The sequence below is a fragment of the Kwoniella botswanensis genome, chromosome 1, assembly GCF_036426115.1.
Source record: "Kwoniella botswanensis chromosome 1, complete sequence".
In the NCBI taxonomy this organism is placed as follows: domain Eukaryota; kingdom Fungi; phylum Basidiomycota; class Tremellomycetes; order Tremellales; family Cryptococcaceae; genus Kwoniella; species Kwoniella botswanensis.
The window spans coordinates 6,327,779-6,342,407 of record NC_088599.1 but is presented as its reverse complement, the minus strand read 5'-3'; the positions used below and the strand labels follow the sequence as shown (position 1 = coordinate 6,342,407).

At 46.0% G+C, this 14,629-nt stretch overlaps 7 protein-coding genes across 7 annotated transcripts; 4 read left to right on the top strand and 3 right to left on the bottom strand.

The window, feature by feature from the left end:
* Positions 1-164: 164 nt before the first annotated feature.
* Positions 165-1,055, top strand: L199_002383 (uncharacterized protein; the record flags this gene model as incomplete). Its single annotated transcript, XM_064888127.1, has 3 exons — positions 165-326; positions 420-602; positions 747-1,055. 3 exons carry the CDS (start codon positions 165-167, stop codon positions 1,053-1,055), a joined length of 654 nt encoding a protein of 217 aa, XP_064744199.1.
* Positions 1,056-1,605: 550 nt separating this feature from the next.
* On the top strand, positions 1,606-3,513 carry L199_002382 (uncharacterized protein; the record flags this gene model as incomplete). The annotated part of the gene is made up of 7 exons (XM_064888126.1): positions 1,606-1,904; positions 1,984-2,119; positions 2,192-2,364; positions 2,448-2,677; positions 2,748-2,780; positions 2,862-3,216; positions 3,288-3,513. 7 exons carry the CDS (start codon positions 1,606-1,608, stop codon positions 3,511-3,513), a joined length of 1,452 nt encoding a protein of 483 aa, XP_064744198.1.
* Positions 3,514-3,877: 364 nt separating this feature from the next.
* Positions 3,878-4,735, bottom strand: L199_002381 (uncharacterized protein; the record flags this gene model as incomplete). The annotated part of the gene is made up of 1 exon (XM_064888125.1): positions 3,878-4,735. The coding sequence occupies one exon, from the start codon at positions 4,733-4,735 to the stop codon at positions 3,878-3,880; it is 858 nt and encodes a 285-aa protein (XP_064744197.1).
* A 735-nt stretch (positions 4,736-5,470) lies between these two features.
* L199_002380 (uncharacterized protein) lies at positions 5,471-6,929 on the top strand (the record flags this gene model as incomplete). The annotated part of the gene is made up of 2 exons (XM_064888124.1): positions 5,471-6,353; positions 6,487-6,929. 2 exons carry the CDS (start codon positions 5,471-5,473, stop codon positions 6,927-6,929), a joined length of 1,326 nt encoding a protein of 441 aa, XP_064744196.1.
* Positions 6,930-7,154: 225 nt separating this feature from the next.
* L199_002379 (uncharacterized protein) lies at positions 7,155-8,092 on the bottom strand (the record flags this gene model as incomplete). The annotated part of the gene is made up of 5 exons (XM_064888123.1): positions 7,155-7,428; positions 7,489-7,593; positions 7,682-7,767; positions 7,828-7,957; positions 8,052-8,092. 5 exons carry the CDS (start codon positions 8,090-8,092, stop codon positions 7,155-7,157), a joined length of 636 nt encoding a protein of 211 aa, XP_064744195.1.
* Positions 8,093-8,459: 367 nt separating this feature from the next.
* On the top strand, positions 8,460-9,400 carry L199_002378 (uncharacterized protein; the record flags this gene model as incomplete). Its single annotated transcript, XM_064888122.1, has 5 exons — positions 8,460-8,562; positions 8,638-8,671; positions 8,745-8,870; positions 9,183-9,232; positions 9,291-9,400. The coding sequence occupies 5 exons, from the start codon at positions 8,460-8,462 to the stop codon at positions 9,398-9,400; spliced, it is 423 nt and encodes a 140-aa protein (XP_064744194.1).
* A 195-nt stretch (positions 9,401-9,595) lies between these two features.
* L199_002377 (uncharacterized protein) lies at positions 9,596-14,592 on the bottom strand (the record flags this gene model as incomplete). Its single annotated transcript, XM_064888121.1, has 24 exons — positions 9,596-9,938; positions 10,010-10,105; positions 10,175-10,276; positions 10,356-10,452; positions 10,515-10,611; positions 10,670-10,707; positions 10,769-10,847; positions 10,912-10,962; positions 11,020-11,197; positions 11,282-11,378; positions 11,439-11,526; positions 11,596-11,745; positions 11,821-11,837; positions 11,906-11,996; positions 12,065-12,121; positions 12,172-12,249; positions 12,310-12,557; positions 12,622-12,698; positions 12,762-12,797; positions 12,863-12,981; positions 13,046-13,338; positions 13,397-13,477; positions 13,535-13,658; positions 13,816-14,592. The coding sequence occupies 24 exons, from the start codon at positions 14,590-14,592 to the stop codon at positions 9,596-9,598; spliced, it is 3,414 nt and encodes a 1,137-aa protein (XP_064744193.1).
* Positions 14,593-14,629: the final 37 nt, after the last annotated feature.

Genomic DNA, 14,629 nt, shown 5'->3' with positions numbered 1-14,629 from the left:
ATCATGCATCGCCTTTATACCTCAAGGCTCATCCATTAGATCAGGTGCTCGTCTCTGACAGTCTCATCTGAGATACTGTGCCGGTTTACATATGACTAAGAGAACGCTCCTATCATTTCTCTACAAATAGCTCACCGCTTGCACTTCCTCACATCTGTACAAACATGATGAAATCAAGTGTCCTGATTCTCATCGGCCTCATCGCTTCGGTCTCATTCTCCATCGCTCAGAACAACGCTTGGATAGGATGCTACGCCATCCCCTCGGAGCCTATCTCCGGTATATCGATTTCCAGTCCTAACACTTGGCATCCGGCAGGATGTGCTGTAAGTTCACTGCAGTTTTCACAGCTCCACTTCAGATCGAAGAGCTTACTGGAAAATACTTTGTTCGTGCACTGACGCCTGAACGGGATGCAGGCCGAATGTCAAACATTACCCGGTGCTGGATTTTCGCCTGTCACCTACTCCTTTTATTCACCCGCGATCGAGATAGGCGAACCCATCTCTACCCATTGTCTATGTACCAATTACCAACCTGACAACGAAGGATTTGAAGGTCCAAGTGATCCGGAAGATTGTCGAAATGACGATAACTATTCGGTGTGTACTTGTCTCGTGATCGATTTTTACACCACGCGAATCACATAGATACCGAGAAATTGCTTGAATGCTCTTTTCGATCACGTCTCACCCACTGTCTCACATATCTTTCAGATGAAATCGCTGATACCAATCCAATCTCAGGCGTGGCTGGTCGATACGTCTCTCCAGTTCCAAGGCTGCTGGGCGACTTACGATCCATCGATTGTAGTCCATGACGCCTTGGTCGATACTTTCCAACAGTGTATCCAGGCCTGCCCATCTTACCGATGGATCGCTATCAATCATCCATCCACTGGTGGTCATCTCCGATGTCAATGTTCACCCTTCAATTTCCATGGCAGTGGAGATGCAATTGAATGCGATGATACAGCGTCCAACTATCTGTTCTATACCAATGATGTTAGCGTTCAACCTTCCGCCAGAGCTGGAAAAAGAAGACAAGGCCAGTGAGCCTACTTACTGTATTCTGCATGGCTATCGAAGTGCTACACCATAAGTATATTATGAATAGTAACCTGATCACGGACACGATATGGTATCTACTGTAGACTACTTATGCTATACAAGTCGACTATGCCCTTGCACAAAGAGCACCCAGCTTGATACCGACTGTCCGTACAGGGCGTGGTTTACATCCTTTTGTGCCTGAGCTGCATTCAGGTTTAGGTGTTTAAGCGCCTTTCGCGATGCTCGGACCGGGTGTTAGTAGGAAATCCCGAGCAGCCCAATGAAAAACGAATCATTTAAGCTTAATCACCCCACCCAACGAGTGAAAAACCAAAAACAAATCCAAAAAAGAAAAGTTGCGGGCTCGTAGCGTACAATGATGGACCGAGGCAAGGTCTGGACGTTGACTCGAAGGTCACAAGGTTGTTGTCGTACGAATGCAAGGTAAATGAAGAATTAAACCTCATCTAGCTGTTTCTTTTTTTAATCCTTCCCCTTCTTCTTCATCCTGATAATATTGGTTCTCCTCTATTCGTCACTGGACTGGATCAAGATGGACGTCCCTATAGATGTACCGCCCGACAACAAGGTCCAAGATATCCAAGTGGACCGGCAAGTAAACCACCGGGCCCTGTCTTCGGCATTAAGGAAACTGGACCTGTTCTTACTTCCCATCGCTACCATAGCCTACTTCCTCAACTTCTTGGATAGAAGTAATATCGGTAATGCAAAGGCAGCAGGTCTACAGACGGATTTGAAATTGACCAATAGGCAATATTCAATCGCTTTGACGGTCACATATGTTCCGTATATCGTTGCGGAGCTGCCTCTCACTTTGGCTATGAAAAGAGTGTGAGTGCGCCTCTCCCAGCAATCCACCATATTACCATTGTGCGGAGCTGATTTGGGAGATATATATGTATGATCGTAGTGGTCCGCATATCCTCATACCCACATTGGTAGTCTCCTGGGGACTAGTCACGCTTTTCCAAGGTTTCGTACATAGTTATGGAGGGTTAATAGCAGCTCGATTCTTCCTGGGTTTGACGGAAGGTGCAATCTTACCTGTAAGTCACCAACTTCTCTTCCCCTCATTAGGCGCACTTGTGATTGCGTACTGACACATTGCTATACCGCAGGGTCTGGTAACCTACCTATCATCCTTCTACCACCGACAAGTACTAGGTAAACGACTAGCATTCTTCTTCTCGGCTACTTCGTTAGCTGGAGCATTCTCGGGACTGCTGGCGTCAGCTATATTAAACATGGAAGGTGTATCAGGAAAGAGAGGTTGGCAATGGATTTTCATCCTGTGAGTTTATAGCAGATCGTTACCTACTCGACTACACATACAAGGGACGAACAATATACTGACTCACCTTGGGCTGTGATTAGCGAAGGACTCTTGACGGTTGTATGCGGAGCCATCACATTCTTCATCCTTCCCCGAGACTTATCGACCGCACGATACCTCACGAGTGAAGAACGAGATGCTTTGAGATTAGCCCATGAGATTGACGGGGGAGCTACAGCTGCTCATGAGAGGTTCTCGTTCAAACATATGGTTCAAGCTATGAGATCACCTCAACTATGGATGGTATTCGCGATGTTCTTCGGTAACGGAGGTGAGCAAGACCATCAACTAAAGGACATCACATCCCAGCGTATATGCTTATGTTTATCGCTCTTTATCAGTCACTCTTTACTCTCTAGCATACTTCGCGCCGAGTAAGTACAAGAATCCAAATCTGCATATCCTCAGCTTTACTTCCGCCTAGACCTCAGCTGACGTTCAGACATCCATCCCAGCTATCGTTCAGGGATTAGGTTACAAAGGAATATCGATCCAACTTCACTCTGTACCTCCATACGCCTGTTCAGCATTCGTCGCCGTCGTCGCATGCTACATGAGCGATCGACTCAGACATCGAGGTTCATTCATTGTCGGCGCCAGTATAATATCAATCATTGGATACGCCATGTTCCTAGGCTCAACCAATCATCATACGTTATACGGATCACTGTTCCTCCAAGTAATTGGGGCATACACCATGGCTCCGTTGTTGTCGACTTGGATGCCCAACAATCTCGCTCCGTACTATACTAGAGTCACTGGCATTGCCTTCGGGTTCATATCTACCAATTCAGGTGGTATCTTGTCAACGTGAGTGGTCATGACTATAACAAAGAAACAAGGTAATACTTAAATGACGATGGGTTTCACCATACTTCTAGCTGGCTGTTCCCCACTACGGATGCACCGAGATACAAGAAAGCTACATGGACAGCTATGGGGTTGAGTATCTCCATCGCCGTTCTGGCAATCATGAACTCTATCTTCTTGGCTATACAGAACAAGAATAGAGGGACAGTCCAGACTGTTCAGGAGAACCTGGAGGACTCCGTGGATTCCTTAGATGATTTGGGAGATAAGGATCCTCGATTCCGCTATATCACGTAGGCGGCTTAACGGAAAAATCTTGAGTGCAACAGGGTGACAAAAGTGGGACGCTGAAAACATTCAAAAAGTTGGAAACGGAAATTATTCTGAGTATAGGGTATGGTGAAAAATGCATCGGAACTTCCTCATCTGATTACCCCACTCTTCTCCGACCAATGACCAAAATTCCATTTCATTTTTCTAGCTCAACTGCCAGCTAACAGACTTGGCATGTCGCCCTCACCTTCTAACGCGTCACTACATACGTATCTGTTTCACGATCTCTGTTTCGGAATATGCGTACACGTATATGAGGAATGGTGCATGATGAAGAGGGAACTTGATCAGTATTGTAACCCTTCGGAGGACCGCATAATGAACTCACCTAGCCATAAACTCTCTTGGCCCATTCTAAGATAGTTTCAGGTTTTCTACCCAACAATTCCTCTAAAAGAGGATCAACCTTATTGAATCCACGTTGTCTACTAGCTTTGTAAATACCCAAGATAGCATTCGCTACAAATACCGGAACACCATAATTCACCGTATTCTCAAGGAACTGCTCATCGGGGATGACCACTCTGTTTATTTCTTTTCCAGTAACTTGAGCTAAGGCTTCCGCTATACCTTGGAACTCGACCGCATCGGACGCTGTAAGGGGTACCAAAAGTCCTTCAGGTAATTTTGATTCGTCGGTAAGGAGGATGGCAGTAGCTTCGGCGAGATCTTTATGGGCAGTCCATGAAGTAGGTCCATCTTCCGGAGCGTAGATAGCACCTGATTCGATGGGATTGTTGAGCATCATAGGTAATCCCTCGTTATAAAACCCATTTCGAAGTGAATACCATTGTAAACCTGATTCTGAAAGATATTTCTCAGTTTCAGCATGATCTTGACAAACTAAGAAAGGTGATTTGAGATCTGCTCCGATATGACTGGTGTAGAAGATGGTCTTGATTCCTACTTCCTTAGCTACATCAATAGCCGTTTTGTGTTGTTTAACGGCGTTTTCGAAATTATCGACTGAAACTAGTAAGAGTTTCTCACCGCCCTTGAAAGCTTCGCGGAGAGATGAGGGGTCATCGAAAGTCGCTTGAGCGACTCTGACGCCCTGATCGGCGACGTGAGAGGCCTTGGTCGAGTCTCGTACGCTGACGGCGAGCTGGGAAGGTGAGCCTCGAGTGAGAAGGTTTTGAAGCACGAGTTTACCGAGTTTACCGGTGGCTCCTGTGATGACGATCATGGTGAGGGGTAAGAGAGGGGTATGAAGGTGATGGGACGAGGGTGACTACACGATTTGAAAGGTGCAGTGTGAACAGACAGAGTGTGGATGATGTTTGAAACTACAGGCAATGTTGATGAACGCATTCTCAATATCTATACCTCGCAAATGAGGTGGACTGGTGACACCCCCTCTTCGGTGATCGGTGAGTAACCGTAACTGATCGCCGTATCAATTCATACTGTATCATATCGTAATCATATCAGCTTAGCCGACGGTTATCCCCTCCGATACCAATTGTCGATCGATATTTGGTCTATTGTAATGTTAGCAATACTTGTTGATGTACAGTGCAAGTTGAGGATTATTTCTAAGCGTTCAACTTCCAGTTGAGTGCATGTTGCAAATGGCAGATCAAAGGATGATACAGTGTGATACACGTCATTTGCAAGTGGCGACACTATCCGTGTACGTACATCCCTTGATCGCACCTTCCATCAGCCCTTCCTTTGGATTTTAGTCGTTTGTGAGCCTCCATGTACAAGCCCATCCAGATATATATACATATATATGGGGGGCAAAGCTTGTGTGATACTTTTATTGCCACCGACTATCCCAAACATTACATCCTTCTCCCAATCACCACTTGAGAACTTCGCACAACGTCGATAATCGGATACACTGCAGCTATCCAAAACATTCCCCCCACATAATTTCTGTTCTTCAGTTGCAAGCCTTGTTGTCAGACTACTTACAATGCCCTTAGGAGCCTTTGCTTCATCTCTATCAGGTGGTTTCGGTGGGGGACCAGGTATCATGCCGATGCCATCATCCTACATGCATCCTTCTTCCTGGTATAGCGGGAACAGTATGTATGGTCAACCCCAGCCACAAGGTTCTTTCCAATATCAGAACCAGCAACAACAACCACCACGGAATCAATCGTATTCTCAGCCTGGGCAGTCTCAGTACCCCTCTGATTGGTCCGCGCCTCCTCCTTGGTCAGGATACGGATATGCGAACAAATACCAAGATCAATCCAACTCATATTGGTACAATGGGGATGGAGCATACCCATCAGAGGAATCATTTCGATCAGAATCACCCACAAGGGGAGCTAGCACCCCGGTCTCCGAAGAGCCTACCCTTCTGAACAACCCAGTATGGGACTCCTCTTCGCCCTGGACAGGAAGTTCCACGGTCCAAGGCTCTTTCATGGAGTACTGCCAAGAAGCCTACAGAGTAAAATCAGCTTCGAAAGCGGAATCCAGCAGGATCAGAGAGAAGATCGGACAAGCTCTACTGGTGAATAACCATCAGATGGTTAAAGAATACAAAGCTCTTGCAGGGAGTTTTCGTGACATCACTGCATCTTTACCAGAACATGTGAAAGGTGATTTAGGGTTAACTCGATTTGGTGAGTTGCTCGGAGACTTGGGAAAGAGCATACAGAGCGCAACCGGACTTGCAACTGGGCTAAGCGAGAAGACACACAAAGAGGTAGATGATCTGGAGAGCATGATGGAGCTGAATGAGATGATGGCTCAGTTCAATGGTGCGGAGACGAAAGGATCAGATGTCAGAACCGCGAAAGGGTTATTTGGGAAATATGGATCTCGGGTTAAAGCTGATCAGAATGGTATGTAACACTTTTTCCCTCTCAGCTAATGAGAAACCCACGTTATTGATGACCGGCATTTCTGATTTCCTTTTTACACGAATCGCGCATTCTTGTGGTTGCCGTCCTATGACTGATTGATAATTCTTACCAGATGAAGCTATCCAGTCGCCCTTTGAAGTATATCTTCATTCCCGATATCAGAACGCTCCTGACGACGAGTCCATCCCATTTTACACCACCGATCCACAGACCCAAATTCCTACACCAGATGCGACTGCTACCGGGACGGGCACTGGAACTGGCACTGGAAGACGCACCAATATCTTTGCGGGTGCAAACGCAGGTAATCCATTCGCTCAATGGTCCAATTCATTCGGATTCGGTAACGGATTCAACAATTACAACACAGGTAATCCCTTCGGATACGGTAGCCGATACCACAATTCCGCCGCTCAGAATCCCACTCTTTCGGAACTGTTGTCAAGCCTATATAATCGATCGCAAAATCAGAATTTGGGTAGTCCATACGGTGGTCCGGGAGTATCGTTCGGGCCAGGCAGTTTTGCTAATCTCAATCGATTTGGCGCCTTGTAAACTCAATGAATGTGATCTGAATGGGTAATTAGAGTGTAAAGCGTCGATGCAGAATTGTTGACTGCCTGAATCCTTGAGCCAAGGCTCCTTGGGTTATCATTCTAGCATACCTTCCTGACACTCGTAACTTATACCGTATATCTGTATGTGACTTGATCAGAATTGTCCACCTTTTTACCATTTCCACCACCCCTAAATCTTACTTGGACCATCAGAGGATACCCTTCACGGCCTCTTCCTCCAAACAGCTATTCTTTCTCCACCTTTAGCTCCAGTAGTCCTCATCTCCTCCGGTGGTACTTCCTTGTCCAGTAACATCTCCCAATGTTCATCCAGGAGCTCATGGTATTTCTCGACTGTCAACGGCCATGGTGGAGGTTCGTTGTAGACAGGTGGAAGGGGATACATGAGTGTGATGAGTCGTGCGTCAGAGTTACTCAGCTCGGTGAGTTGGGAAGCCCAAGAGTGACGCAGAGTAGGAGGTATGGCGCATAGAAAGCTGTCCTCATCTTGTCAGTATAGATATTATCAGTGAATGGCTTACGGGAGGTGGACTTACGTGTAGTCATATATCAAATCATACTTCTCCTGTGGCTGATACTCGAAGAAGTCGGCACATACGACCTGAGTCGATCCGCTCGTTGATGGTTGTTTGCTAAGCCATCTGCAAATTCTCTCTATCATTCAGCAATTCGTTTCCACAATCGGCCAAATTCGTCCCGTCATACTTGGGTACCGGAGTTTACACTCACTCTCTAGCCTTTCCCACACCCGTCGGCGCCAGATCCAACCCCACAGCATCTAAGCCTACTGAAGCGAAAGTATACACATCATAGCCCTGACAAGCAATGTCATTCGCTCGAGTTCGTTGCGACGTGGTACGGTAAGTGATACTCACAGTCCCACAACCAGGTACAAGCGCCTTGCCCTTTTTCGGTATACCCATTTTGTCTATCAGATCCGATCTCAATAGCGATACGAGTGAGAGGTGTGAATGCGATTGATCCCATCCCGTTCTGCCTTCTTTCCTGTATGCGATCCGAGAGTGATACAGCAAACAATCAGTGTCACGATGCTCAGTCGTCCGTCGCTCGGATTGTTTGGAGTGGTATGCTTACTCACCACCTTTCTTCCCATGCATTATCAACCGTTTCGTTTGCCATCTTAGCACAGCTGGAAGTATGTACATCAATTCCAGTCTACTTGGAAGACTACGCACAAGAGTATTGTTCAATACGCTCGTTGTCATCTCAGCTCGTCTTTGACCCGAAGCCGAAGCCCGGAAGTGCGCCCCGGAAATCTCGGCATGTTAGTCACCCTTGATGGGTCGAAATGTGGAGAGAGGGTCCCATTCAAAATGACGTTGCTGACGACTGACAATGTATCAAACACCGTGTACATTATGATTCGATGTGTGTCTAGTCAGTGTCCGATTGTGTTGTAACTTGCGCATTTTGACACTCAATCGTATCTCAACACATTCGGACAACTCATTTTGCGGTCGGATCATACAGATATCGCGATCTCAATATGTCGGATGTTACTACCTCCGACCCAAACACCATGACCGGATCCTGCAATTGCGGTTCCGTCAGAATCACCATTCCCAGATCTGATCAGATGGTTCTATGTCGTGAGTCTCCGTACTTTTTCCATTTCTCTTTCCTGGCTCAACTCAGGACTGATCGTGGAGAATCCTGAGCTGTAGATTGTACAAGCTGCAGGAAATCCGGTGGATCGATGTAAGTCGCCGATCGTATAAAGTGTCACTCCCATCCCGACTGGAGAATGAGTATGAGCTTACAACCATGACAGGGCTTCCTCGAACTTCTCTATCCCAACAGAAGATCTGATCGTGGAAGGGTCAGAACCCAAACAGTACAAAACCAAAGGAACGTCAGGCGGTGAAGTTACCAGGAATTTCTGTGGGGAATGCGGATCGTACGTCTTTTCTTCTGTTCGTCGTCTGTCAAATGGCTAGGATCGTTGAAAGACAGTAAAGGGGCGGTTTTTCAATGTCATTTCAGCTGGGGCTGAATGCCTACAGTTGAAGCAGGAGATGTCGGTCTGAACAAGTCAGAGCGTTGGGATGACGACCGAGAGAGTGTTTCATAACGGTGATATTGCTCTTGGCGTGTGGACCTGTCGTCGATGTATGTTGGGATGGACGGATCACGGGGCGCAGGGTGAGAGGGGTACAGTAGCAGTGTGTTTTGGGTTGAAACTCAGCTAATCTTAGAATACCCTCAACAGGCCTCTATGGACGGCGGTAGCAGACCCTTCCAGCGTATTCGTCAAAGGTGGTAAGCTACTTTAATCTATATCTGTGCTATAACGAACTGCACTGACCTTAATGCATAGGCCTATTCGATCCTCATACGGTGCCTCAGCCAAACGCTCACCTTTTCGCTAAGAATATGGAAGATTGGGAGATCGTCCATGAAGGTGCAGAGAGGCTTGAGACTCAGTAGCTGGAGAAATGCCAAAACCGTGGGGTAGGAATACTATCGTCAGCGAGGAGCGTTTGTATAAGGGTAAAGTCGGTGACGATTACACACATGCATAGAAAGTACATAATGATACACGACGTTCTACCATCTAACTTACAGATTAATACTCTGAATTAACATATCGTCCTCGATGCTCTCATACAGACCGCTGATGATTTAATCAGTCTCAGCACTATATGCCATATCGTTATCGCTATCCAACTCATCCACCTCTTGGTCATCTCTCCTTTCTCGATCTTCCAATCTTGCAGTCTCTTCCGCACCATTATCATGTCCGTTCCCGACGCGGTTATCGGTCGTAGCATCAGTAGCGAAAAGACTAACGTCCGTCTCTTCAAGCATATCCTCCACTTTCGTTCGGACATTTTCGATATCTGGATCGATTGCCCATCCCAAAAATCTGGCAGCTAACACTTCATTGGCTTTTAATTCAGCCTCTTCAGTACGAGTGATATGGGTATTTTGGATCTTGTGAAGTTCGAATTTCGATACGCATTCGCTGTAAATAGAAATTTATTAGCTTAATGTAGAAATAGTCGAAGTCTGGCACAAGAGAACTGAATAACTCACGTCACAAAAATAGCTCGGTCCACTATTTCCTTTGGGATGTTGTGTTGCAAAGCGCATTCGGCAGCGTAGGAAGTATGGCTCGATCCAGGTGCCAACCTATTGCACTCCATTTCTTCAGCTAAACCATTCTTACAAGGCAGAAAGACCTCAAGGTGGGTGACTCACTTGAAGAGGAAATGCAACTCATTAGCAGCGCCCATGATCGTCTTCATATGAGCGAAGAGCACTCCGAAGTCTTCCTTGATGAAACGTTGAGTGATCAATTCGCTGCAATACTAGTGTCAGAAGCTATGACCACGACCTTTGGCAGAATGTTGTTTCCGAAGATAAAAGATAAAACACTCACTGGAAGTGCGTAAGAACGACTGTCTTTGGACAAGGCCCAGCTTGAAGATAGTCGATAACACCGGCCAACAGACCAGCTCCGTCCCAAGTGATAGTACCTTGAGCCATTCTGAATAAGCTTGTCTGTGGCTTGAAAGGATGTGTGCTCTGACAAACTCACCTTTACCAAATTCATCAAGGATAATAAGCGATTTCTCAGTAGCTCCTCGCAGAGCTTGCGAAACCTGAGTCAGGTCAATCATGAAAGCCGAAGCGTGCTAATTGATTTGGCGATCAGCTGCTGTGGGGTATGAGTGCGAAAGTAGAAGCGCTGACCTTGGAGGAGGATTCTTTGGTCTGTAAACGAGTGAATACTACGAATAGGGGATGTTCATCAGCTTCACAGATACGCTTGAATAACAGCATATAGCTTACTTTTATCGCAGATCCCTATCTCAGCTTGTTCGGCAGGAACAAAGCTTCCCATTTGAGCCATGAATACGATCAGGGCAACCTATGATCCAGCTGCAAAGTCAGCTTCCCTAAGCTTGTATGTAGGTACAGAATTGCAGACTTACTTGTTTACCATACGCTGATTTCCCGGAACCGTTTGCACCAGTGACTATCATCTAAAATTAAAGTCTAGTCACTCGATGTCCTAGCCAGAAAGATACGAAGCAGCTTACCATATTATGATTGTCACCATATTTGCCGCCTGCTAAGATTATATCATTAGGTACATATGTATGACAGACCTGATCGTAGAGGATATGTCGTCCACCCTTGATCTTGAGGGAATTATCGTTGGTCATATGCGGTCGACGGAGATCAAATTGATGGACTGCTTTAGCAAGTGCCAATAAGCTGTGAATACAGCTGTCATTCAGCAATGGTTCACCACGTATTCATATACATCATTCCGTTAGCCTTTCGTCAGGCCAGGCTTACCAATCCAATTCTGAGATTACATCACCGGCAGCTAAGATCATCGGTTCTCGCTCTTGCAATTTTTCCGTAAGGTCTTGTACAATGTCGATTTCCAAATCTGTCCGTCAAGGTGAAACGGTCAGATCAACACTTCATTGCAGACAGTAGGATTACCCACTGGTCATGGCCACATAGATATCTCCATAATGGGCGTCGAGATCACGCATGTGTTGATTCTTGTAATAATGCTTGTCGGTAGTGCTGAACTGGAATTACGGTAACACACCAGTTTCTTCGAGGACTTCCACATGGAAAGGGCTGTATACTGTACTCACTCGAGCTTCCCAGTCTAATATCTTGGGTGGTGACGATTCCTCTTCCGTGTGTATAACAGCATGAAACCCAATTTGTGGGAGATAGATGACATTGAAGTCTCTAGCGGTTCCTGAAGGGATCTCCCCATGTATCATACGTGCCACTTCAGACTAAAGCACAACAGTCTCTGGTAGTCAGATTGACACAAGAGATTGGCTTTGGTTGATCTAAAGACAATAGCTCACCAGAAATCCATCCAGTTCTAGGGGGAAATATTCTATCAGAATAGATTCGATTGACGTTTGAGGTAGGGAGGTGTGTCCGACCTACTAGCATATACTTCCTTCATCTCATCGAGCTCAACGCTGACGCCGACTTTGACCGCCATACGACTTTGGGCTCTCGAGGTGTCCCAATCAATCTGCGCAGAGTGTAATTAATCAGCAGGCTTTCGTCACCAACCTAACATTAATACCAGACGCAACTGACACATTGATTGACCGTCGCCCTTAAGGTCTCAATTTCCAAAGAAATATTGCCTCGGGCCTAGCATTCACTGTCAGTCCCCACATCTTGCTTGGAGAATTAATGCATACCTTTCGAATGATTTCCACCCGTTTAGGCCAAGGTAGACCGATAAGATTTGTTCTCACTTCTACTATGGCTTCGAAAGACTGTATGATATCCAATGTATGAAATGCACTGTAGTTTGGGCAAGTGCCCTTATCACTTACTTCGATTAAATGACGCCAATCCATAAATTTTGCTGTCCCATTCCTCATCTTGTGTAATATGTAAGGTATGTTCTTGATTTTTCTCAGTGTTCTGATCAGCGTATCGGTGATAGGGGAGTTGTGATTGGCGGTGAACATGGAGATGGCCTCATGTCGAGCTTCGATTTGGCTCAGACTTGCTAAAGGTCGGAGATGCCAGGTGTGGAAGAGCTTCTTGCCGAGTGGAGTTACGCATGTGTCAAGTAAGCCTATATGGTATTTTGTCTCCTAGTTTAGCTGAAGATTCCATCTGTTATTCGAAATGATACTCACCAAACACTGAGAGAGCTTGTTTGTGATTCCTTGCGTGCATATATGCATGAGCTTCCACATCGAAGATCGCGAGTGAGCTGCAGTGATCAGATCGTAAGCTATCAGTATTCTGCACTTTCCTCGAACGCGCAGTCATTCACGTCAGCGCGTCTTTGTTAATTTGTAAGTGCTGCTCCCTATCATACATTCTCTTCAGCTGCCACTCTGCTTTATATCCAGAAAAAGAAATTATGACACTCACAACTCCATGCTCTCCAAGCTATTCAACTCGAAATAATGTCGCCCAACTGCTTCTGAATTATTGTCTTCTGCCATAGCACTTTGCTTGACTTGATTGATGAGTATACCAGTAGCGACGACCTATCTCACCTTGGTCCATCAGCCAGATCCACTGCCTAGCTTAGTTCGGGAAGAATATACTCACAGCCAAAGGGGCATCGATATTGACCCAACAACCAAGTTTGGTTAGACCGAGTCTATACTCTTGGGCATCATTATTCTCGTACCCATAATTTGCCACAGGCTGGTCCGAGGTTGTATTTGTGGATGCGGAAGAAGCCAGAGGTCGAGTAGATTGAACAATAGAAGATTGATTGGGAAGTCTAACACAGGCCAGTGTAGCTATAGCAGCAGAGTGTTTGCATTGTTTATACGAAAGTATGCTCAATCGAGTTGAAGCGACGTCAGAATCAGACCTTTCGAGTGGGTTCTCTTCGTCTATGTCAATATCGTGAAATGATCAACACCTGAATGAGCTCTATTTGAGTGTACTGACCCCATGCAGCAATCTTATCAGTCAACGATTGAGCCGTTCTGCTACTCATCACGATCTGATCAGGTTGAACCTGTTCAATCACTGAGATGTATCTGATTCAGCCAGTGTACTTCTTAGCGATGTGTCATGCTTACTCACCTAACATAGCCAAATCCCATCCCGAAGTGTCTTTGGTATCCTCCAGCACTTCGATCTTCCTTTTCACTGGATCGTACCATGCAGCTGCGAGATCATCATGGTCAGGCGCATGGACGACAAGGACCTGCACTCGGAAAGGAACGTCAAGCGGATGAGATCATCAATGGAAATTGCGATGAGAAAGGTAAGGTAGAATGAAAAAAGGTGTTTGATGGAAAAAGAAGAATCTCACGTCAGCCCATACCACCACTGTATTTTCCACACGTATAAGTAGCACTCACTCTAGGTGACTTCCTCTTCCCTCCGCCTTCCTGACTATCCATGATCTCCCTATCTTCCACCTCCCCTCCTAGTCCATCTAGCTGCTGAGCATTATCACTCACTCCATTCCACCTATCCAACATCCCAGATATATTCCCGTCAGAAGCTACTCCACCTTCTTGGCTGAGAAATACCTCCGGATCAACTACCTGCGTAGTGGAGATCTCAAATCGCTTGGCAGTTCGGTGAGGGAGATCGTATGCTTCGATCTGAGGACTTTCTCTAGGAGAATCAAAGGGAAGTTGAGCTTGGTTGAAATGGGTCTCATTGTATGTGTGATCCGTTTGAGGATGTTGATTATGTTCATGAGGATATTCCCGTTGTGAGTAGTCATCGTATTGCTGATCTTGAGATCCCAATTCATCTGGCTGTTGATAAGTGTGCCTGTCTTGTTGATACGACTGATCATAAGGGATATCCTGAGGTTGACCTCTGCTATAGGGAGGTTGAGATAGAGTCATATCATAGTAACTTTTAGAGACGTGATCATCTTTCCAATAACTTTGCTGGATGCTCTCAGCAGAATAAATAGGTTGTTGGGAGTATGATGATGATGGATATACATAGTGATCTGGAGAATGGTTACTAAGTCTGAACTCGACTCGTCGGGAAGTATCACTTTCCTCTTGGAAGCTCAGACTGGGCGAATAGGTTTGGAAGAGACCATCATCATTGGTGTAGTTGTGTTCGTAAGTGGTGGTTGCTGATGAGGGTGGTCGTTTGGGTGGACGTTGCATGTTAATGTGAGTTTGTGGAGTACAAGTCACTCGGCTG